General features: G+C 51.0%; 4 protein-coding genes across 4 annotated transcripts; all 4 read left to right on the top strand.

Moving 5' to 3' along the window:
* The first annotated feature begins 5,142 nt into the window (after nucleotides 1-5,142).
* On the top strand, nucleotides 5,143-7,157 carry LOC114828368 (BTB/POZ domain-containing protein 9-like). The gene is made up of 3 exons (XM_029112219.1): nucleotides 5,143-5,282; nucleotides 5,463-6,891; nucleotides 7,062-7,157. Exons 1-3 carry the CDS (start codon nucleotides 5,143-5,145, stop codon nucleotides 7,155-7,157), a joined length of 1,665 nt encoding a protein of 554 aa, XP_028968052.1.
* A 1,444-nt stretch (nucleotides 7,158-8,601) lies between these two features.
* LOC114828364 (BTB/POZ domain-containing protein 9) lies at nucleotides 8,602-10,725 on the top strand. The gene is made up of 3 exons (XM_029112210.1): nucleotides 8,602-8,741; nucleotides 8,903-10,361; nucleotides 10,497-10,725. The coding sequence occupies exons 1-3, from the start codon at nucleotides 8,602-8,604 to the stop codon at nucleotides 10,566-10,568; spliced, it is 1,671 nt and encodes a 556-aa protein (XP_028968043.1). The 3' UTR covers nucleotides 10,569-10,725.
* An 878-nt stretch (nucleotides 10,726-11,603) lies between these two features.
* LOC100906273 (BTB/POZ domain-containing protein 9) lies at nucleotides 11,604-13,688 on the top strand. Its single transcript, XM_018640514.1, has 3 exons — nucleotides 11,604-11,761; nucleotides 11,909-13,409; nucleotides 13,559-13,688. Exons 1-2 carry the CDS (start codon nucleotides 11,622-11,624, stop codon nucleotides 13,194-13,196), a joined length of 1,428 nt encoding a protein of 475 aa, XP_018496030.1. The 5' UTR covers nucleotides 11,604-11,621; the 3' UTR covers nucleotides 13,197-13,409; nucleotides 13,559-13,688.
* Nucleotides 13,689-18,504: 4,816 nt separating this feature from the next.
* Nucleotides 18,505-21,551, top strand: LOC100906128 (BTB/POZ domain-containing protein 9-like). Its single transcript, XM_003745942.1, has 4 exons — nucleotides 18,505-18,701; nucleotides 19,791-21,252; nucleotides 21,344-21,439; nucleotides 21,528-21,551. The coding sequence occupies exons 1-4, from the start codon at nucleotides 18,505-18,507 to the stop codon at nucleotides 21,549-21,551; spliced, it is 1,779 nt and encodes a 592-aa protein (XP_003745990.1).
* Nucleotides 21,552-23,865: the final 2,314 nt, after the last annotated feature.

The raw sequence follows: 23,865 nt of genomic DNA, 5'->3' as shown, positions 1-23,865 counted from the left end.
GGACGGCGTCGACGACATCTATCGGGGAGCTTTCCAGGGAGAAATTCCATATTCTCAGGTTCGATACGTCACAACTTCGAGACATCGTCGGGAGTTTTTCTGCCAGACGGAACATCGACTCGAACAACCCCCTCGTCCCTGAATCCCTTATTCACTAGTCTCCATCGTCCCCAGCTGCAGCCACTGTTGCATGACGTTGCTTGTAAGCGGCATATTCATGGACCCGTCTGCATGGAGCCATTCCTGAGGACTAGTTCTGAGGTGTTCCCCATGGGAGCGATGGGGGCGGAGCATCAACAGGGGACTCGGGGGAGCTGCCGTTGGCGAGCGAGTGATCATATTCATCACATTACTCTAGTGATGTCTTCCTCACACCCGTCCTCAGGAAGTCCTTATCGGCGTACGTCGCAGCCACCGCGGCACCTCCAGAGTGTCCTGGTGTTGCCATCCTCGCGAGTGCACTCCGGAGAAGGTTACCCCGCCGCTCCTGCTTGAAATTCTCGGCGCAGTTTTTACTGTGAAGCACTCAGAGCGTTCTGTGCGAGGTTCTTGAGGTCGCGATCATACTCCGCGCGTCCGCAGCAGAGATTCCTGAGAGGGTGGGTAGGGAGCAAGACCGCTCGTGGGTAGAACAGAGCGTCGAGAATTATTCCGTAAAAGCTCCGAATGCTCCGCGCGCCTGAAGGATTTCGAACTTCGACCCGTCTAATTCGAAAGTTCACAACATGACCACGATCCAGGAACACCGCGTCGTTCGACTCCACAGCCCGCTTACCACTGGTCGAGTGGGGCTCGAGACTCGCTCGGGGGCGCCGGTCATTTAACTGCCAATATTGACCACGATTTTTTCGTCGTCCCCGTCCTGGGGAATGTGGACTCGGCCGTCCGTCACACTCTGACCCTCTCCGGTAGCTCGGAAGACGCTTGACGACTTGGCTCGTTGGCTGATCATCACAGCGTTGCTGTCGCAAACTCGTTCGCAGTCTTGAGGGCGTCGTTCTGCGCGGTTGCAACACGTGGCGTTCAGCAATTCCAAGTTCTGATGACCTTTGCGCCTTTCCGGAAAGCGTCTCGGTGGGAATCGTTTCAGAAACTTTGAGCCGACCTCACCCCGCGGAGCGGGATTCCTGCTCGCCCCATGGACAGAACCGGTGCACCAGGCAGACACTTGCGACTCAGGAGAATGCTTCGAGACTTGTAGCTGTGGAATGCCGTTGAAGTTTTGACGACACGGCCTGCCTGCTGGCCAACCGGACCGTGCGCTCACTTGCTTCAGCCTTCGGTCTAGAACACAACATCCGTGTCCCTCCGGTGGCGTCTCCGCTCACTGAAAATATCCTTGGCGTTGCGAAACACGCTTTCATTTGCATATATACATACTTACCACCGCTACGAACAAACACTCGTTCAAGCTCGCTTATACGCAGTCGAATAGACAGAGTGATTCCTGCAGCGTCCCGGACACCAGCGGCGAGAAGCCTCTCTGCGGGACATTGTTGGCACAGAGTTCCTGTTTCCAAAACGTCGTTCTACGGTTCATCTGAAGCGAGGCGGGAGTGGAAAACAGCGGAACCTGGTAGCAGCACTTCATCGAATCCGATTTCCTAAGCTCGTGAGAGAATCCTGAGAGATCTCGCGGACTCTCTCGACCAGTCCGTAGGCGCTGCGGAATGAAGTGCTCGACGGTCTGCGTGACATTCCTCGGCCCTCCGTCGGGGCGACTGACGAGGGGAACCAGGGGGGGGGGATTGTCTCCGCAGAGCACAGTGCCCAGTTTTTCCGCCTCCAGTTGGTCGCTCGCTCTTCCGCGGGGCGCTAAAAACGTAGTCTCCTACCGAGAATCGTCACCAGAGACGGAATGTGGATGAAACATGGCACTGCAAAAACGCGAGAAATGCTGCATGAAGTATGGCGAACCCTTCGCCTCGCTCACGGGACAAAAACTCAAGGGGAGAAGCAGTGCTCCCGTCCTCGACGTCTCTCACTGATTTTCGGATGTCGGACCGAAATGAACAAGACAAATAGGTATCATAAGCGACTTGTATTTTTTGCCGTCATGCGCACGTTCGCGATCAGTCGATACTGTGATCGGAAGCCCATTTGGGGCAAGCTTTCGCTTCATGAGGAGACCATCGGGGAGACAAAGAAACCTTTGCCGCGGGCTGATACCTTCGGGTCACCTCGCGGAGCTCGGGATTCAATGGCTGTTCCCTCGATCAGCAGCGGGCACAATGGCACGGCCTATGGAAACAAATTTCTCGTTCTATCAGTGTGGAGCTGGTGTGTGAAACTTTGCAAGGGTGTAGGTGAGCAGGGTTGCTGAGCGTGTATGAAGTGACATTTGATTGACAGCAGTCACCCTAGCGGCGGCAGGATAAGTTTTTTTCTGCGACATTTTCTTCTCGAAAACTGTATAATTAGATAAACTCAACGAGTCCGGGCACTCGCCTCCTGCGAGGAACGAGATCGCGTCTATCCCGAGACATGCAGGCTTTTGAAACGCGACATGCGTTGCTCTTGGGATTATGTATCTGATGACAAGTTATTATTTCCCGAGACCGATTGTTGCTCTCTGAATGCACGGAGGCGGCGCTCGCCCTCGAACCTCTCGGAGATTCCACGAACGATGGGATACAAATCCAACGCGACCTCTCAATCGATTGTGAGCCATAGTGATCATAGGCTCAGCATCCGACGGGAATGAGGCCTCGTGTGGGAAGAAAATGACGAGTCCCTGACATGTCTGATGGGGAGTTCGAATCCTGCCTGCGCGCTCTTGGAGTTGCAGAAAAATAAATTAGGTGAAGAGGAATAATGGGAAGCCCCACGCACAACTTCCACATGTTAGCCTGCACAGGTGTGCCGATCCCAGGCGCTGCGCAAACTGAGCCTAAACGATGGGATCTACAGACGAGCAGCAGAGGGACTCATTCATATCATACCGGATGATGCCGATGCATGTCGTTCGATCAGACGGGCCCACTCGCTCACATGACGAGTCACGAGCGGATGCGAAAGTAACAATGGAGTAAAGGACGAGCAAATAGAGAATAAGAGGCTTCGAAACTCGATTGGAATGCTGCGTTTCCCATCGACAGGCGAATTGTATTTCTCTAATTCCAGGAGGGGGAAGGAACCAACAAGGTCATCCGAAAATGTCGAGAATGAGCGATGAGGTGATTGAGTGAGAGTCGACAGCGTGGAAAAGGAGCGAAGGAAAACGTTTGAATTTTCAATGCACAACAGGAAACTGCAGACGACTGCGCTCTCCTCGACCCGGCGCGACGGCTGTCTGCTGCGCGTTCGTCGTTCCGACTTTGAACACAGAAGAGACTCGAGAAGAGAAGCGAAGGGGGTCGAGAGCATCTCCGCTTTGATCTAGAGCAAAGATGCGAGCGTTCGAGAAACGTCGGGAGCGGGATGGATTTTTCATTGTCGTCATCAGAAAAGAGTGGAAGGAGTCCTTTAGAGGAGAGACGGATAGATCGGAGAAGACGAAGCGACTCATGCATTGCGGAGGACACATGATCCCCGTTCCGTCAGATCGAATTCCAAGAAAATAAATAGATTGAATTTCCACGATCAACCGATGGAGCCCCACGAGCTTCCTCGATGGGATTCTTTCACGGCGGATCTCCGAACTCCCGAGCTTCAACCACGATAAATCGGACGCCAACGTATCATGGAAGTCACTACTCGGAGACTCGCGGGAGAATGCTCGATCACAGGATGTTTCTTCGTATTTCGATCAACCGGTTCCATTTTCGAGACGAAATATGTCTCGCATAATTCTCGACTGTTCCCGAGAAGTCGGCCTCGGACTCTCGGTCAAGTCAATCTCCCTCCTCTAGTTCGCTATCATTCTCATCTCCCTCCGATGGTTTCAGATGCCGAAGAGCATCTCTCTCGCTACGCGTGATTGGACAGAGATGAGCGATGCTTTACCGATTTTCCATCGATGAGCAGACCCGCACTCTAGCATTCCTTATTAGGCGAAGAAATTCCAGTTACCTCAGAGAGAGACCAGCTCCGAAGAGTCAGTGTAGATGAAGAGGGGAACGTTCTTTGTCAGAATCCCCCCACAGGTATCGGTACCTGAGACAATGATAAACTATGGGAATCATACGATCTGGGAGCACTCCGAAATCATCAACACCTTTGCTTGATTCTGCGGGTTGATTGGTCTGGATCGGGATACCTCCCCGTCGGTGCGCGGACTCAATCATGTTGAGCTCGGAGAATCATGGGCTTCCCAGTTCCCACATCAGCAGGATCCAGTCTCCTAGTCACCTATATGATTGAATGATCACGGGATATTTGTTCAAGTTGAGTTCAAGGTTACTCCCGACTTTCTGATGGCCATCACGGGCACCTCAGCGAGCATTGCTCATCGGAACAAAGTAAGTTCCCCCGTGCGGTGGCGCCTCCGAGCGGAGGATGTTGTTCGGCACAGAATGCCATGTCGGCCAATCAATTCAGGAAGCTTTCCGAGTCTCATTCTCTCTCTGAATTTGACTCCAAAAGGCTCTTCCAGTCTCGCGCAAACAAACGATACCCCGCTCTGAAACGCACTTTCGGATGCACGTCCGACAGACCGCTTATGATCGGCGGATACCAAATCTCACTGTTTTCTCTCCAGCTACATTTTTTTTGCGGCTCTCTCAAATATTGAAACGTGAGGAGGATTCGACTCAACGGATATTCTCTCGAATTACTCAGAGCATAGAAGGTGTGCATCGTCCCTGGAAATTTACTCTTCATTCTCAATCAATCGCCTGTGCTCTGGGACGCGCTTCTTGGGCGAGAAAATTGTTTTCCCTCGTCTGAAAGACAGTGTTGTGTTGAAGTGATCGGAACGACCGCCGCGCCGATCACGGAGATCTATATCCTGAATTAGGTACCTGGTCGCTCCGGATTTTGGCTTCGCAGTGATTGACTGGGAGATCGACTACGTATGTAGAAGAAGATTCCGGAAGAATCGAACTTCGGATCAGTTTGACGATAGGTGAGGAAGAGCTCAACGTTTGATAATCAGATCGAAGTCGTATTTTCTCGTGGATCGGCAATTCCTGAACATATGCAGTATTTTGAGAACTACATATATGAATTGACTGCTCCCCTCCCAAGGACTGAGATCTTGGGATGGAATATGTCAAGGACCTCGCCGCTCGGTTCGGCAGCCTCCTCTTCGATTCGGCTTCCTCAGACCTCACGCTGATCGTCGAAGGCGAAGCTCTACCAGTCCACAGGATCATATTGGCTACTTCGTGCGATTATTTTTGGTAAGTTTCGATTATCTGGATCGTGAGATGATGATCCAGATGGGCCCCGTTCCATAGTATCTGATGACGGGAAGAGAGCGATGGAGTCGTTTCGGAGGACAGGCGCGGTCCGACTCCGATAACATTCACGATTGAGATCTCTCATTGCATGAAGTCCCTCAAAATCTCCTCCTCCCCCAGGGCCCTCTTCTGTGGGCGTATGATGGAGTCAAGGCAATCACGGATCATCCTGCAGGACATCTCCTTACGCGGCTTCAAACACCTGATGCGATACGTCTACACCGGGGATCTCGATTTGGAAAACCTGGAATCAGGCATTATCCTCGAAGTTCTTGGGCTCGCGAACCTCTACGGATTCAATGTCTTACACGATGTTCTCGTCGAGCACATCCGAAAGAATTTGTCACTCGCCAATATCGTTATCATGAGCAACGAGGCCAACTGTCTACAACACGACCAGCTGATCGATATTTGTAATCAGTTCATGGACGAAAATCCAGATGAGATTCTCAAACGCGAAATTTTCAACCTGCTCTCGATCGAAACGTTGTACGGACTGCTATCAAGGAGTTCCTTTTACGCTGAAGAAATCGAAATTTTCGAAGCTCTCAGAGAGTGGTGCTCCAGGGAACCTCAACTGCAGGGACCACATGTTGGGATAATGGAAACACTCCGACTCGAACTCATAGAGACCGAAGATCTCGTGAACATCGTCGGAGAATCAGGTCTGGTCTCGAAGGAAAGTATTTCCGAGGCAATTCAAATGAAGAGGAGCGGTGCCGCGGAGCTCCGCCATAGGGGAATTCTGAAGTCCGGCGAGAACTTCGCGACCGACGAGAACGGCGCCTCTAGGCTGAGAGAGATTCCTTCCGAATGCATCGTCACACCCAGAGCTTGCACGGCCTACGACCGCGATTCGATGCCGCCGCTCAATACCGACTTGATGGTCCGCTTCGAGGAAGGCTTGGTAGTCGCGCTGCGGAAGCCGTTCTTCATCAACAAGATTTCATTCAAGTTGAGAGACGACGGTCTGAATCTCTACTCCTATTACGTGGAAGTTTCGGTCAATCTCGTCGACTGGGTCCGGATAGTCGACCATTCCAAGTATCTCTGTCGGTCATATCAGAAGCTATTCTTTGAGCCTCGCGTAGTCCGCTATATCCGAGTCATCTTCACGAAGTGTTTCGACAATAAGATTGCTCACCTGAGGAGATTCAAGGCCTCCCGGAGCAAAAAGGAGATCACGCTCAGCCATGGATTCCACGCACCCGAGAAGGATGTCGCTTCCAGGGGCTCAGTCATAGCGTGTGACGCCGGAGACGACGCCATGATCAGGGATCCGCCGGGATGGACCTGGCATATAATCGGCAGAAACTCAACGACGATTCGCTTGTCCCAACCATTCGCATTGAATCGCATCGAGATGCTGTTAGCCGGTGGAGACGCGCGGCAATATTCCTACTATGTCGAAACGTCCCTGGACAAGGAACATTGGACCCGGGTGGTGGACCGCACCGCTGAAGATTGTCGCGGCTGGCAAACTCTGAGCTTTGAAATGCTCCCGATGATCTACATCAGGATCGTCGGCACTGCATCGACTTGCGGCCGGGTACGTAACTCGAAGTTATCGCAATGATTTACCGAAATATTCCATTCTGCTAAGCCTGAGGGAAATTCCTCGAGAGTGGGCTGCTGGGATCGTCGATTTCGAGTGAATGACGTCCAGTTATCGGTCATCGTTCCTCCACTTCTGACATTAATTTTTTTCAATCCCTCCAGTTCTTCAGCTGTACCAGATTTTCGTGCTATGCAGAGCTCAACCCAACTACTGCCCACGAAAATCAGGAGAGATCCGGAGCTGTTTCCGCATTTTGAGGTTTATCTATACCGACTCAGATATGCAAATCCTGCCAAAGAATCGTGTCTCGTCGATGCGCCCGCAAAAGATGGACCTTGAGAGAAGCACAAAATCGCAATCGCAGTTTGAGTAAGAACGCGACCACATGGGCTGTCTCACGATGCGCTTCCAGGGTGATGTCAGCAACTCGGCAAGTCACCTTCAAAGCATCAGAGCTCCAGACAGCCCGAATCCCCTAGTTAGAGTGAATTCAAGATTCGATCCGATATAAAGTTCTCTTACGCGTCTTAATCGAATAGGTACAACACAATATTGGGAGTCGGATGTAAAAGCCTTTCCGACGTCAGCTCATTCTTCTACTAGATACTAGATTATGGAAAGAGCGGTGCACATGGGGATCCATGATCAGGCGCAATGACGGCGATCAGGCTCGAACACCCTCCTACAATTTCCCGTGTGCATGATCTCCTCTACAGCCGCCATCCAAATATTCCCATCGGCACCTCCGGAACATCCATACCGTAAAAGGCTCTCCGTGAAGATGTCTGCGATCATTCCCTTTGTAGGGACGAAGTTGAGCAGGTCGGAGTCGACAATGTTTTCCCTGTTTCGGATCGTATACGCTGTCACCTCTGAGTCCGTTGACGACAAGACTGTTTATTCTCTTTCTCATAACCGCCATGGATTCATGGCGCAAAATTAGAATGACGCTTCCGCTGCTCTCGCGAGCATCCCCGAGTCTTTCCGCGGGATTCCACCATAGGTAAGAAAAACACGAGGGGAGTGGGTGAGACAGACACCTGAGAAATGGCTGTTGTGGATCAAAACCCCCACATACTTGTTGTCTAAAATTGGCCGTCATGTTAAGATGGTATTTGAAAAATTGCCTCGTTCCGCGACGACCTACGGATTTCGCACAGTCTCGTCAGAATCGCGATGATCAGACTCCAAAAGTCCCGTGAATGAAGCGATCCGTTATTCAAACCTGTTTCGTATGGCACCTTAATTCTCCTTCACTCTGCCAGCAAATGCATACTCGAAGAACCAATATTGCACGTCCCCCAGGATCACAATGAAGATCTGCGCTGGGACAATTCGATACATGTATGGACGAGCTTGCTGTGAAACTTTCCGCTCCGGCTCTTGACGCCAGGGGTCGCTGCAGCGTGTTCCGTATGTTATGACCACGGCGGCACAGCTTCTCAACGTTCGACCGCTGAAGATCTGGAATTTCATACCAGAGTTAGCGGGAAATTCAAAGATTACCTTTCCGGGTAGGTTCCAATACTTTCTGGATAGCCAACGCTCTCGAATGCGAAATGCTACACATTTCTAGTCTGAAGGAGGTGGAGCGCGCGTACCTGTCTCCACGAATTTATTTCCGGAACGTTGATTCCCGCTCCGAGCTGCTCGTTCCTTGAAATCCAGCAGATTATTCAGGTGACCCAGAGCAACTTTCTGATGGAGCATACCTGTGATCTCGCTACCCAAATCGGTTCGGCGCTCTTCAGTGAGAAGTTCTCCGACGTCACTTTCATCGTGGAAGGTGTATCGCTCCCAGCGCATAAAATCATCCTCGCGACTTCTTGTGAATACTTCAGGTACTCCGAGGCTGCTGTTTGCATATTTTGACTCAATCATCGACCGAAGAGTCGCAACAAGACGCATGAAACGAGACCGAGGGAGAGATGAGATCTACCTACGAGTCGTCTCTGAACACAAGAGCCTGCCTGCTCATTCACCTCTCTCCCTTCGTTTATAGGGCTCTTCTCTGCGGAGAGATGAAGGAATCTCGTCAGAGCGAGATAACATTGAGGAGCGTTCCGTTGGGAGCTTTCAAGATCCTGATGAAATTCATCTACACTGCCCAAATCGACTTTTCCGGATTGGATGACGATCTCCTCCTGGAGCTCCTGGAGCTCGCACACCTGTACGGTTTCGGGAAGCTACAAGATTCGCTGTGCGGCCATCTCGAAACGGTCCTATCGATCGAGAATGTCTGCGTCTTCTTCGAGGCTGCTCATGAACTTCAGCTCCCTGCTCTCGAGAAGGTCTGCTGCGGCATTATGGATCAAGTTCCGGATGCGGTCTTGAAGAGCGAATCGTTCTATAATTTGTCGGTAGCCTCGGTTTCTAAGATAATTTCTCGTGACACATTCTGTGCTGAAGAAATTGAAATATTCAAATCGGTTCAGCGATGGCTAGAGAGCAACTCGCATCGAGAAGACCCTTCGAAAGCGTCCTTGCTAGAAGCAGTCAGACTACCTCTCATCGGGCTCGGCGATCTCGCGACTATCGTCAGGGATTCGGGTCTCATTCCAGCGGATCTACTGATGGACGCGATCAGGGAAAGGGAGAATCCCATCCACAATAATTCGTTCTTCCGAGGTGTCGTAGCCAAGGAGGCGAATCTTGCGACTCCGGAACAGGGAGCTACAAAACTCAAGCTGAAGAACGACGGCAGTAACGAAACCAACAGCGACAATGATGTCCCGGCAGCTCCTCCGAAGTACGAAAGCGGGCCCATGCCCCGATACGGGAGCGATCTGAGGATTGATCCCGTATGCGGCTTGGTCGTAGGTCTCAGAACAGTTTTTATAATCAGCAACATCAAGTTCGAACTGCCCGCGGGAGCGTCTCACTCATACTACGTTGAGGTCTCGGTGAACCTGGTTGATTGGGTTCGGCTCATTGACCACTCGAAGTACCCCTGTCGATCGTTCCAAAACCTCTATTTCGAGCCTCGAGCCTTGCGTTATATCCGGGTCATGCCTGCAAAGGAATCGGTCAATGGCGATATGTTCGTGACGGGTTTTGGAGCGTCCTACATCGAGGAGGATATCCAATTCCACCAAGGTCTCGTGGAACCCGCGAAAAATGTTGCTTCTGTTGAACTCGGAGCAAAAGTAATCGAGGGAGGAGGTGGCGAAGACGGAATGCTAGGTGGGACGGAGGACTCTACTTTCGCGAGCGCCGGTTGGACGTACGGACGTTTCATAACGATTCAATTGCCGCAACCGTACGCTGTCAACTCCATCCGAATGAAATTGCCCGAAGACAAGGAATATTGCTACTACATAGAAACATCCCTTGACCTTGATAATTGGACTCGTGTAGTGGATCGCACAGGAGAGCTTTGTTGCTCGTGGCAGGTCTTCAGTTTCCAGACTCTACCTGTGATCTTCATCAGGATCGTCACCACCTTCACCGTGGATCATCTGGTTCGGCTTCATGCATTTTATTTCAATTCCCCTAATTACTTCGCAGCATAGCTCGGTCGTGTAGTTGTTCACCAAATATGAATTTGGTGTCTATGTATATATCCCTCCCAAAACGTCGAACGCTTCTCCTTACAGGGCTTATTCTGCAAGAATTTTGAGTGTCGAGGGAGACGCGGGCGAAGCGTTCCGGCCGGCGAACGTCGCTGATGAGCCGCGGCGAGGACAACCTGAGGTTCGGCGTGTGAAAGGCGAGAACAGAATCGGCAATACCCTCGGATCGCACGCGTTTGCATCGAGCTTCATCGATGTTGTGAATGCTTTTTCCACTGCTCTCTAATGAAGGTGTCCCACATACGGCCGAAGACTACTGGTCCCGTTATTACATGACATGAATGTATCCCAGTTTCCTGCGTTAATGATTTGTGCCACGAGGGTTCTCCCGAGGATGCCGATCATTCCTCGTAGGATCATGCTCGCTGAGGAGAGGTTCAACACTCCAATCTGTTCGACGTCAATTTCGACATCGCTGGAGCTCCGGAGGTACCACGCAAGAGGGAAAACGTTGCCGCCCGCCGCAGCGATTTTTTTCGAATTTACCGCCGCGCTGGGGATCGCTAGAATCTCATTGTTATTGGGACATTTCGAAGAGGGTCCGATTAACCGTAGAGGGTCGGAGCTCTCAAGACTTCTGGGTTCCCGAGTCCCGGTCGATACCGCGTTCATCGAGTGTAGGTGAAATGCCGCGCGACCCCGCCAGCGAAATGCGAGGTGCCTCCTAGTGTTGAGTGCGGAGGTGCGTTGTGCCGTGGTGCGGATCTTTCGTGGGGAGTCCCAAGTACGATCTGCGACCGAGATTTCCCGGCGGGACATTCCTCTTGAATCCTGGGCATTCGTTCTGTCCTCGGTATCGGGTAGCTGAAATCTGTGGAATTCCTTTAGGGGCTCCGAACACCATGAGCAGCAAGAATACTGTACAGCGTTCCCCGCGCAAAAACCTATGCACACGTTGTTTCACGCAAGGATCTCGCATCTACTCTTACGCGATAGATTCGGATTCGTCAAGATGTCGAGCCCGCCAATATATTTATAATAATGTATCTTAGGACGTATAATGAGCGAGGTCATACCCTTCGCAGACCCCGACGCGATTAACTGGAACCCCATCCATTTGAGAACCCTCCAAGAAAAATAGGATATGATTCGAGTCCGTCATCCTTAAGGGGGAGTTTCCAAGGCGGGATCTCTCGGAACTGATTCGAGATGAAGAATGTCTGCGATCTCGCGTCGCGAATGGGATCATTGCTGTTCGATGAGAAATTCTCAGATATAACATTCATGGTCGAGTGCGAAATTATCCCGGCACATAAGAATATTTTATATACCTGCGGTGATTACTTCAGGTGAGCCTGGGTTTGCAGACGGCATGGACTATGAGCCGACCCATGCCCGTCTCAGACGTCCTGATTTGCTGATTTCCTGATCTTCGCTACCCTGGTGCCCTCTAGTTTACCTCTTCGCGGAGCGCTCACGGTACATGTTCTTTCTAGATCGCTAATTAGCAATGACTCGGAGGAACTTTCTGAAAATGAGCTGATGTTCATCGACGCCCCCCTTGAGGCGTTCAAGCTTCTGATGAAATACATCTACACCAGTCAGCTCAACGTCGCATCAATGGACCTGGATCTGATCTTGGAAGTCCTGGAACTTGCACATCGATACGGACTTGAAAAGTTGAAGATGGCGCTTTGCTCTCATCTGCAGACGGTTCTCACGGTCGAGAAAGTCTGCACGGTCTTCGAAATGGCTCATGGTCTACAACTCGAGCAGATCAGCGAGGCTTGTTGTCACTTCATGGATCAGGTACCGGAAGCGATACTAAGTAGCGAAGCGCTTCACGACCTATCCTCTGGAGCACTCTCTGCAATTTTATCCCGGGATACATTCTGCGCTGATGAAGTGGACATTTTCAAAGCTGTCGAGAAGTGGTGCGCGAGGAACTCGTTACAGAAGAACGCCTCAGAAGTTCTGGAGAAAGTTCGACTCGCTCTGATGCCGGTTCTCGAACTCGCGAGTACAGTCAGGAACACTGGTTTGATTGCAACAGACCGTCTCTTGGACGCCATCCAGCGGAGAGAGAGCCAGGCAACAGATCTTCCTTTCAGAGGGGTCCGTCTGTATGACGAAAATGTTGCGACCTCCGCTCGGGGAGCCTCGATCCTCACCGCCACCGTCGGCAGGAATTTCTCCTCGTCGAGCAATCATCCACCGTACAGAGAAGAAATGATGCCTCCGAACGAGTCCAATTTGACCGTGGACGCGGATACGGGCTTAACCATCGCTCTCAGCAAGCCTTTCCTAATAAACCGTCTGGCATTCCGAGTGAGCGAGAAACAAGCCGACGAGAGGAGTATCTTCTTCTCGGCCACGGCTTGCGCCTCGTACTACATCGAGGTCTCGGTGAACCTCGTTGACTGGGTCCGAGTCATCGATCATTCCGAGCACGTCTGTCGCGCAAACCAAACACTTCCGTTCGGAGCTCGAGTCGTTCGCTATATCCGGATAATGCCCTCGGAAAAAGCAAGCGGAGGGAAGAAACTTGAAGGGAATTTCGCGGTCTCGATGCTCAGAGCGTGTCTCGATAAAGCGGAGCTGGCTCTTCATGAAGGATTCTACGCCCCTGAGATGAATGTCGCTAGTGTGTTCGTCGGGGCCTTGTCCATAGAATGCGACGGCACTCATGATGGGAAGATCGACGGAGAGTCCTCGAGTCCCCTCTCGGCTTCACGGACGACCAAGCATCTCATAGGGAGCGGTTCGACTACGATTCAACTATAGCAACCCTACGCAATCAACTACATCCAGATGCTTCTGCCCGATCTTAGTTCGGGTGAATTTTCTTACTATATTGAGACGTCTCTCGACCGACAGTGTTGGACTCGTGTTGTGGACCGAACCGAAGAGCGTTGCTCTTCTCAGCAGGATTTGGAATTTAAAATACTACCGGTGGTCTTCATCAGGATAGTCGGCACAGCATCGACAGGAGACGAGGTTCGTATTGTTGACGACTAGATCACGACCTATGTAGATGTGCTTCAAGATTTGACTGCTCAGAGAGAATTATTTCACCCTCCTTGCCATGATTGATTCGAATATCTTCGTCGCCCAATCACTGACTGTGATCTTCTCACATCCCACAGTATTTCTCCTGCAGTCGCTTCGAATGCCTCGCGAGAGCCAAGCGACCCCCAACGGAAGAAGACTTCTCCTTGTGTATCTGAAGGAACATCTCCCGATTTATTCCGGAAATTCTGAGAATTATCAGCTTTTGAGCCTTGTCTTTTTCGATCGCCTATCTCCCCGCTAGTCCGCCGCTGGTCCACGAGATGTTCTGCTGGTTTTTATAGTCATTCGTCTCCTGAGCCGAAAGAGTCTTGTAACTGTTCTAAGTAAAGCGAAGGGAATCGAATTTGAGATAATCTTCATTTAATTTTCAAACCTTGAACAAACGAGGGTTCGGGTACGCGAGTCCTACCACGTCAATCCGTTCTCTAGAGAGTAGCGATCCGGAATCAGATTGATTCTTGGATCTCACGGCTGTTTCAAGACATAGTAACTCTCATTGTCGGAGGGTGAAGATGCCGGCGAAGGAAGCCCTCCCCTCCGCATTTTGTGACAACATCAGGTACTCAAGCGCAAATCGGCGTCCGAGGATAGGTAGACTCAAAGGTCCGTTAAATGGTCCGTCTTTGGGAGGATTAGCGAGAAATCCGTTTCGAATGGGGTATTTGCAGCGATCGTCCAGCGACATCTGATCGTAATTATTTTTTTAGTGTAGCAGCTCGCAAAGGGATGACCCTATAATTCTCAAAAGGGACTGCGAGTGCGAAAAGGGAAGGTGATATGATGACCTCGAACTCCGGCTCGCCCTGCTATTCTTTGATCGCTTCTCTGGACTCCAAGGAATTCAGCATATTGATATGATTTAAGACACCTACACCGCGCAGCTGGATCCACACTCGATTCCACTGGATGAGGAGACAACTCTGGAAATCCTTCCCATGGTGCATCTTCACATATCGAGAGGATGCAGAGGTCGCTCTGCGAGTGTGTCGAAGGGACTACCGATCGCAGAAGTTCCCCTCGGGAGCGAACTTGCCTGTGGAATTCACTTCGAACATCTCACGCAAACTTCGTGCGATGATTCCAAGATCGCATGGAGCAATCAGAATCACATGTATAATGAGGGAACTTCTTACGAACTGATCGAGTTCGAGTGGACGCGCAATGTTTGTTTTTCCGTTTTCGTTCAAAGTTTGAAAATCATTTACTCCGAATTCCGACCCTGCGCGAATTTCCGAATCGTCTCATCGGGTGTCGCTGTACGGGCCCTTCTCTCTCCCCGGAGGAGGACCGACAGACAACCAAGAGTCCGCAAGGAGACTTTCGATAGTCTCGAGTCGCGAAAAATATACTCGAGTCCCAGTCCAAAGAGTGCTCAGGTTTGTATTCTTCACCGAAGGTGAGCTGGAAGAAGTCGATGAAGACATGAGTTTCATAGCGCGAATCCGAATTGAGAAAGAGGTGGGGAGAATATCCGTGAGTCGACTGACTTATCTCGCGAGGGAGTTTCTCGCCTACCGCTATGTTCGCCGAGTTCCGTGACCGGAGGAGAAGCTTCGAATCAACAGCGCAGCATTGGCGTCGAGGTAGCGAGCTCAACATGGATCATGTCGACGTTCTTTCGGAATGGATTGAGTCCTTAATGAACGACCGAAAGTGACACCTGAATTATCCACCCCAATATTTTTCATATGACTCGGCGTGTCTGCACATCCGGAGATTCTGCTCACCCTCGGCTATTTGTGAGAGAAACTGCTTGTTAACTTGGTTCTCAGAGCTCAGGAGATTACCCAGGTTCTTCGGGCTATCAGGTCGCTGACGGGACCGCGGCGAGCAAGCCGAAAAAGGCAACGCATTGAGTCAACGAGTCAAAGACTCTGCACGGTATATTCAGAACGGATACCATGCATGCGATAAGCCAATTCTTCACTGCATGCCTGTTCACAACGGGCCCGGCCTTGTCATGCAGGTCTGAATGCCTTCGCAATCCGCTACAGCTCTTCTTGTTTGTCGACAAGGTCTTTGGACACCATCTGCACTTTGCTTGAAGGTCACTGATTTTCTCGAAATCGTTCCAAGTTGGATCTGACACGCAAGAGTGAAAGGAAGTTAGGGATTGGTCTGTCGTCTACGAATACTTCAGACAGACTCAATGTGGTGAATCAACATCTCTGTCGTCAAATCGATCGGATCTTGAGGAGTCTAATGGGGATTGCGGGTTTGAGCCGGTCGCGAGAGATTCTCCACTAGGACTCTCTTCTTCAACCGGATCTGAGAAACGTGAGAGTTTTCATAGAGTTTCCCCAGGCGACTCCTTCGGCGGTATCACCGCGTAATCATAGCATACTAGAGATCCCATCAATCCATGAGTGAATTGCTTTGAGGATTCAGGAATCAGGGACCAACCATTGAATCTCCGACGTTTTCAGGGCGGCATCTGATAGAAATCGAGAACATGAGTTAGCGAATTCTCTTCCAGGGAAACTTATTCTGGAGGCATGTCACCGGGCTGTCTACTCTTTATGATACCCGGGCCGAAATTAATATGAGGTGATCTTGCAGAAACGAGCAGTAACTGATTCTTGAATATCGAAGAGTTGGAGCTCTACTTGTGGACTCTCACGGAGCTCACACGATGACAGTAATGTTTCGATTGCTTGATGGCTCACTTTGGTAGGCGGTCGCGATTCCGGGTGAGCAGATGCGAGATGCTTATGTGAAAATTTGTGTGATCAGAATCGATCCACAGGGCTCATCCCCGATTTTCTAGCAAGTCGCTTTTTCGATGAGCATTGGCTGGTTCGGAATGGAGAAATTCGAGCCGAGAGAAATTATTGTCAACATATCAATCTATCCAGGCGACTCGAATAGAAAGCCGCTACAGGGATATCGATTCAAAGCCTGTCTTGCTCGGCGATAACATCTCGAGATTTGAGATTCGACAGTGCTATTTTCGACGCTTGCTGTAAGCGACTTGCCCTCATAAATATGTAATATGTACCCGCATAGATGGACGGCGAGACGAAATACTTTTTGTTTGAGGGCTGAGTTTGAGCTCGATTCGGGTAATCTGAGATGAGATTCTCGTCAATCTAACAAGTCAAATTCACTTGGGACTCAGTCAGTCAGGAGTTTCCATTGGTGATACAGCGGAGGATATTCAACAGATACAGTACAATCCGCTTAATGGGACCACATCGGGGCCGAGCCATTTTGGTCGGAATAAGCGGACGGTCCGATAATGCAGACTGACAGAGACAGGCACCAAAATCACCCATTTCTCTCCCTGGATCGTATCTCACGAGTGCCCTCGACCATCGACGGAATTCCTGGAAGTGTTCCATCTCGTTTCCTCTTCCTCGATGGGCTCTGGGATTCGCTCGAGCTTACCGGTTATCGCAGCTAGCTGCCGGTGACTCGTCCCTGGCTTCTGAGCCTTGTTTTCGTCGAGAATCGCGATCTCTTCCGACAGCGACAAATCTTTCCGCGGCATCTCTCACGACCAATTCGACACTCAGCTGATCGTGTCGAAGCATCTGTTTACTACCCGGCTTGGATCTCAGAATCTTCGTGCGTGCCATTGTGCATGACATCGTGTCACGTGACGCGGCTCGCTGGTCGATCATCTCGAGGTCTTCGCGACCGCCATCGATATCTTCCGCAAAACTGATGTCATTGGCTTCACTCGACCGATCGACGGAGTCGAATTCCGGTAATCGGGGAAAGCCCAACGAGACCGTAGTCTCCGCTGTAGCTCACCTCGGAGTTCCCGGACACTTCCGAGCTGAATTTTTCTACTCCGTTGGCTCTCATATTTCGTAAAATGTCGAATCAAACATGCTCAGCTCATTGGCCTTCCGATGGATAACTTCGAACGTTCGAACTCCCCTTGGATTGCGGAAGAGCTTCCCGCGATAGTCGGAAGCCAATGCAATTTCCGAGACCCTGTTGCCGCCGAGGCTGACGGATTGATCAGTACTGCGGTCTAGCAGCCATTCCCGCCTGACTGATCCCGTTCTGAGCAAGGTACCCAGTTGGTAGGACACATATTCTTGCGACGCAGATCGCGGATCTCGAGTCTCGAGACAGTACACTCCACGGAGAGCTATGAAATTTCCGTCAATTACATCTTCTATCATCAACACGAGGGTTCTTCAACCATGCGGGTATTCGGAAGAGATGAGAGGAGTGCACGGGTCCACCAGCGGATCAGAGGTCGGGATGAGCTTTCGATTCGAGTGCCTGGTCGATCATGAATTCGATGAGTTCTCCGAAGCATCCGCCGAGAGTCGTTCGCGTCGCTCCGCCACCTGAGTCTTCCTTTCTCGCGTGGAGATTCGCATTCCTTGTTCGGAGAAAATACGCGGATATAACTATAACGTCCCGTGGGTCCCGTTCATCATCGTGAGTCTCTTCGCGGAGCAAATCTCTGTCTCCCAATCCGGAGACCTTACTGACCGGATTCTCGGCGAACACATCGAGAGGTTGCGGGATCGAAATCCTACAATACTCTTCATATTCGGTTGGCTTATCAAACCGGAGAATCTGAATTCGCGTCCCGAGATGCGTTCGAATCTACGCACTCTGAGGCAACGCGGGCTCCTCGCGTTGCCTCTAATTTGTTCGATGTCGCGTTTTCCGTTGCTCCAGCCCACGAATCCTCTCACTAGGGGTCGCTGCGGACTCATCGATCGTCCTCCTCTGGAAAAAGATGAGGGCTCCCCATGCACATGCGTCGCGTGAGAGTTCCGAAAGCGGCGATCGACAGTGCATGTCTTTCGATACCGAATTCTGACCGTCGAGTTTGCAATACCGTAACGAGTGAAGGTGAGGTGAAGAGTTGGATCCATGGAATGATTCCATAATGGTCAAGGCAGATAGAGTTTGGGAAGTCTTTTCGACCGAACAAACCGAAATTTTTATTCTTGATCTAACAAACCGAATGATTTATTTCGAGCCGTTACCACCGGGGACTGTCCGGAAGACCCAGAAGTGTCTTCTCTCCGGTCTCTCACAACCGATAATGGCGGAAAAATCGAAAGCAGAGCTTCGGGAGGGGGCAGCGAGCAAGAAGTCCGGAATCGATCATGTCTACGATCTCTCGAAATGGATCGGATCCATTTTGTCGGACAAGGATTCCTCGGATATTACTCTCGTGGTTGAGGGCGAAGCTATATACGCTCACAAGATCATTCTCGCTGCATCATGTGATTACTTCAGGTACTTGTACGACTCGTTCCGTATTCCATGGTGTCAATAATCTTAAACGTTTGTAACCGAATCACGCGCCTCCGCGCTCTCCCTCCGATAAAGACGTCGAGATAAACTTCGATGCGCAGAGTGCAGTACATCTCCTTTGTGAAGCAGAGTCTATTCCTTTCGCATGCCTCCGAACTAGCCGTTTTGCGTCTTGCACGTTTCCATCAAGATTCAGACGAGAAACTATACGATCGCCCAGCCTCGCAGATTCCTAGAATCAACACATGGCTTGGCGTCCGTCTGCACGTTTTAGACCGCACCGAATGCGCTTGAGAATGAGAGCTGGAGGGAGTTGCTCGTTTCCTTGCCCACCACGTCTCTTCAACGCAGATCTAGACAGACGAATGCCCATCTAATTTGGCGTGATTGAAGCAAGACCCTGTCCCTCAGACATGGGTGAGCCCTCCCGAATCGGTGGGCGTAGGAGCCTAGGGAGTGTGTGTGAATAGAACGAGCCAGCCGATCGCCCGTGGATTCCTGGAATCTGTCGTTTTCCGTGTGATTCTCCAAGTTCCTTCGACAATAAGAGTAGTTTCTCTCGATCGACTCTTCGTCGGGGGCAAGCGTGATAGTGGGTAAGCCTGACGACGCGGTGGCCGGCAAATTTGTGATCGGGGTCGACAATCCTCTCGATGCGAAGATTTCGTCGAGCTCAGAGGCCGTGGCCGGAGTTCCGGTGGTCGCAAGGAGAAAAGCCGAGAGTCATCACCGAAGCAACACTTTGAGATCCGCTCTCCGCCTCCGACCATCATCTTCATCATTTCAAGCTTCTCGGCATGTACCGTTCCCATTCTCACAAAGTTTGTGAATTCAGCATAAATATATCTTCCTCTGGTGCAGTGAGTGAGAAGCCATTCTCGTTCTTCATGTTATTCACAATTAGTGTACTTTGAATATTTCCTACGAGGTCGACATTCAGCTCTACGATCTACTACAGAGTGCGTGGAACGATTTTTGAACATTTCGAGATCCCGGATCCTTCACGAATCTGTTGCAATCATATTTCTAATTCGGAAGCTCCGAGATTCTAAACATTTGGCCATTTCCCAGGGCGCTTCTTCAAGGAGGAATGATGGAGTCGGACCAGGAAGAGGTCGAGCTGAAGGACGTCCCAGCCCGAGGGTTCAAAGCGGTGCTTAAGTACATCTACACCGCGCAGTTGGAATTGAAATCAATGGATGTTGAGACGATTCTGGAAGTTCTTTCCGTGGCAGATCTCTATGGACTCGAGAAGATGCGAACATCACTCTGCGAGTATCTCAAGGAAATTATGTCTGCCGACAATGTCTTGCTAATCTGCGAGTCACTTGAGTCGCTCAGCCTCAATCACTTGCATGAAGTTTGTGTCCATTTCAAGGATCAAGTCCCACAGGCAGTTCTCGAGAGCGAGGCTTTCTGTACTTCTCGAGCGAGTACTTTGAGTCGAATTCTTTCGCGTGATTCTTTCTGCGCGGACGAGATCGACATCTTTAGGGCTGTGACTCGTTGGTGCAAGAAAAATCCTGACCCAGAAGACCAGGCTGAAGTGCTGGGTGTGCTTCGACTACCACTCATCCCGACGAAAAGTCTTCTCACTGAGGTCAAGAGCTCGAGTCTGATAACGACGGATCGATTGATCGAAGCCATCCAGATGCGGGAGTGTCATTCAGCAGATCTGCCTCACAGGGGCGTCCTGACACAAGGACAGAATCTCGCCACCAAAGAAAACGGGGCGAAGGAGCTCATTATCGTAGAGGACGATTCCGAAGTTATCGCTTTCCCGGAGGCCAACCTGCGCTATCACAGCGAAGATATGCCCGAAGAGGACTGCTCTATTGATCTGCCGGTCGAAGAGGCGTTCACAGTTGCGCTCAGCAAAGCCTTCTTCGTCGACTATATCTCGTTCCGATTGCCTGATGGACGCTCGGCGAGTTTCGGGTACCACGTCGAGGTCTCGGTCGACTTGATGAATTGGATCCGTGTCTTCGATCAACCCGAATTTGTCTGTCGCTCTCTCCAAAGACTCCACTTCAAGCCGAGAATCGTTCGTTCCATTCGACTCCTCTGCTACGAGCTCCCGGGGCAACCAATCGATTATTTGTCCGAATTCGAAGCGTCTTATACTGGGCAAGATTGGAATTCTTGCAAAGGGTACTACGCTCCCGCGGAGAATGTCGCCACAGTGAGCTTGGGAGCTGCTGTCATAGAATGCTGGAGAGGCAACGATGAGATGATAGGTGGCAAGTCCAAAGACGAGCTCGCGGGAACAGGTCGGACCGAGCATATAATAGGTGGCAGGCCGATCATCGTTCAGTTGTCGCAGCCGTATGCCGTGAATTCCATCAGTATGGTCCTGCCACAAGAAGATTCGCATGATTTCTCCTACATCGTCGAAGTTTCTTCCGATCGCAAAAAATGGACTCGTGTGATTCATCGCAGCCGGGATCGTTGTACATCTTTGCAGAGATTGAAATTCGCTACAGTTCCGGTCAGCTTCATCAAAATATGTGGTACAGCATCTTCTGGCAGCAAGGTGTGTGCGTCGGAGGAGACTCTGATTATTGGAAATCACAGCGAGATGAATTTTATCAGAAGGTCTCGCTAAGGCTCGGCTCTCCCCTCAGGTTTTTTCCTGCAGCGAGTTCAAGTGCTGGGCTGAAAAGGATGATGCTATCTGTAAGGAAACAGAACAGAGCAATGGTCAGCCAACAGAAGCAAAGGTCAGTTACCACCTGAGGGAACAGCCAACCCTCTTGTTCCACAGATTTTGTTGACCGCCTGTTCACGGATGTATTTGTCGCTCTGCAGATGGGATCTCCGCCCCTTGCGTGAAGATTGGCCGAACCTCCTTCGCATATCCGGAAGAAGGGATTTCTCATGCACACACCTGCGAGTCACCGCTGAGCAATCTCTTGTAGAATATCGATCTGGCCTACAATAAATCATTGACAGCAGCGGAGGAGACGGTGCTTTTTCGCAGAGGAAGACGGTCAGTGGATCGCAAGTCATAGGTCTCAAACAAAACGAATGACTTAACGAGGGAATAAATTAATGTAGTTCTGTATTTCGATTATCCGCTAAGTTTTCTCACTCGATATCGATGGTGATGAAATTGAATTCCATTCCTCGGTGGTCAAGTCAGCATACCTCTTCCCCCGAGACGGACAAGTGACTCTGACTCAATCAGCGATAGCCCACTCGCAACCGAACAATCATTGTCTCCCTATCCATTCCCCGAGTCGATTCCGCGAGATCTTGCGTCGAAATTTACCTATGTAGAGAAGTCAATATTGGCGAACTAAGCATGTTTTGCGATTTCGTCTGATCAGTCGATGCTCGAGGATTTGGGCTCTGAGGATCGGAATATGCTCATCCCTAGCTCGATGATGTGCTCCGACAACTTCTTGCGACTTCTATTGCACACCTTGCCTTCTAAAGGATATTCGTATCACATTGAAACTTCGGTCAACAAACGAGAATGGACCCGTGTTGTGGATCGCGCCGCGGAAGATTGCGTCTCAGCTTCCCTTCCCTGCCAGTGGCTTTCATCAAAATCGTAGCTACGTCCTCGAGGTCCGGTGAGGTTGGTATAACTTCATTAAGGCTCTCTCGGAGGCATTGCAGATGGATCGATGATTCAGACGGTGCTCGATGCGACCGCAGATCCTATGCTGCGTCATCGAAGTTCCCGTGTGACGAGGAGATCTCGCTCGGAGGTCTCATTCTGCCCTCTTATTCATTTCTTATATCTGCTTCCAGTATTTCGAATGTCGTGCAATGAGCGAGGGATCGCGGAGGGAACGGATGTCGCTCGAGCCCGATAGAGCGCGGATCTCCGAGCTCGGACTGCCTTGAGGTTGAAATGTCGGTGGCGGATCGAGGACAGTTGCTCCGTCGAGGAAACACGGCCGAGTGTGGGTTTGGTCCGAGATGAAGACGTCTCACCGAGGCGATTCCTTCGACCTCGGGAGCCCCGACGCAGTCCCGGATGAACTTCAGCGATTCCCATCGCTTCAATACTTCAGGCGCCGCCTGGCGAAGGAGGGTCGCTCTAGCGGCGGCGTGGCCGTATTATGCAAGGAAATACTTCGAAGCATGAAGATATTATTGGCAGAAGACGACTGCATAATGTTGAAAGGTGACAGAATCAACGTGGCGGCTCTCTATGTCAGACCTAAAGGCATAGAGGAGATATCCGACATGGTGGAAAAATTGATCAACTGTCTCCAGCTGATCCCCGAGTCGGGCTTGACAGTCTCAGCCGGCGACCTGAACGCAAGAGTGGACAGTCCTGAGAGTAGAATTCAAGCAATGATCTCGACCCTGAATGACTTTGGTTTCAGGATTCCCTCTAGTCCACTTCCCCTTACATTCAGAGGACGAGATTGCGGCTGCTCGACGATAGACATTTTCGCGTTCAACGGGAATCCGAGCCTGATCTCCTATATCGGCCTCGACAATTAACTAAGAGAGGGAGCGGACTTGAAGTGCTGCAGCCCGGTAGGCCTGGAAATCACTCTTCCTGGGACAACCCTACGTGTGAGACGGTCACCGACGTCCCCCGTCCAGGAACATCGATTCGTCAAGAACCTCGCTACTGGCCGCTCTGGGAACCCCTGCTGAGAGGCCGTCGGTTCTTGACATTGATCAGCTCAATCTTGTGATCTCATCAGTCCTCAGAGGCTGTGCGCTTACCCCGTCCCCGAAGAAAAGCGGGAGATCCTGGTGGAAGCCGGCCTGTTCAGAGGCGAAAAAAGCCCTAACGTCGGTAAGAACCGCGATCCCCCTCTACCCGAACCTGGAGTTCCTCCTGCCCCCGCTGAAGACGAGCTACAGCAGATGCCTTCGCGCCGCCAAGCTTGACCACGACAAACGGCCGGGAATGCAACGACTCTTGAAAGCCGCACGATCCCCGTACGTCTGTCTGAGACACTTTCGACCTCAGAGAACAGTCTGTCCCATCGACGTATCAAGCTTGCAACGGCATTTCGGAAACATGTTCGCGTCGACAGACACAACGCCACAGACCCTCCCAATAGTCAATTCGGTTTGGAGCGAGGTGGATCTCGAATGGCGGAAAACTCTCGACGAAGATTTCAACATTGCTGAGGTGCACAACATCATTTGCTCGCTTCCCTCGAACAAG

The sequence above is a fragment of the Galendromus occidentalis genome, unplaced genomic scaffold (assembly GCF_000255335.2).
Source record: "Galendromus occidentalis unplaced genomic scaffold, Mocc_1.1 scf7180000077486, whole genome shotgun sequence".
Taxonomy (NCBI): Eukaryota; Metazoa; Arthropoda; class Arachnida; order Mesostigmata; family Phytoseiidae; genus Galendromus; species Galendromus occidentalis.
The sequence above is the reverse complement of the archived record's forward strand: the minus strand, read 5'-3'. Positions and strand labels throughout refer to the sequence as shown.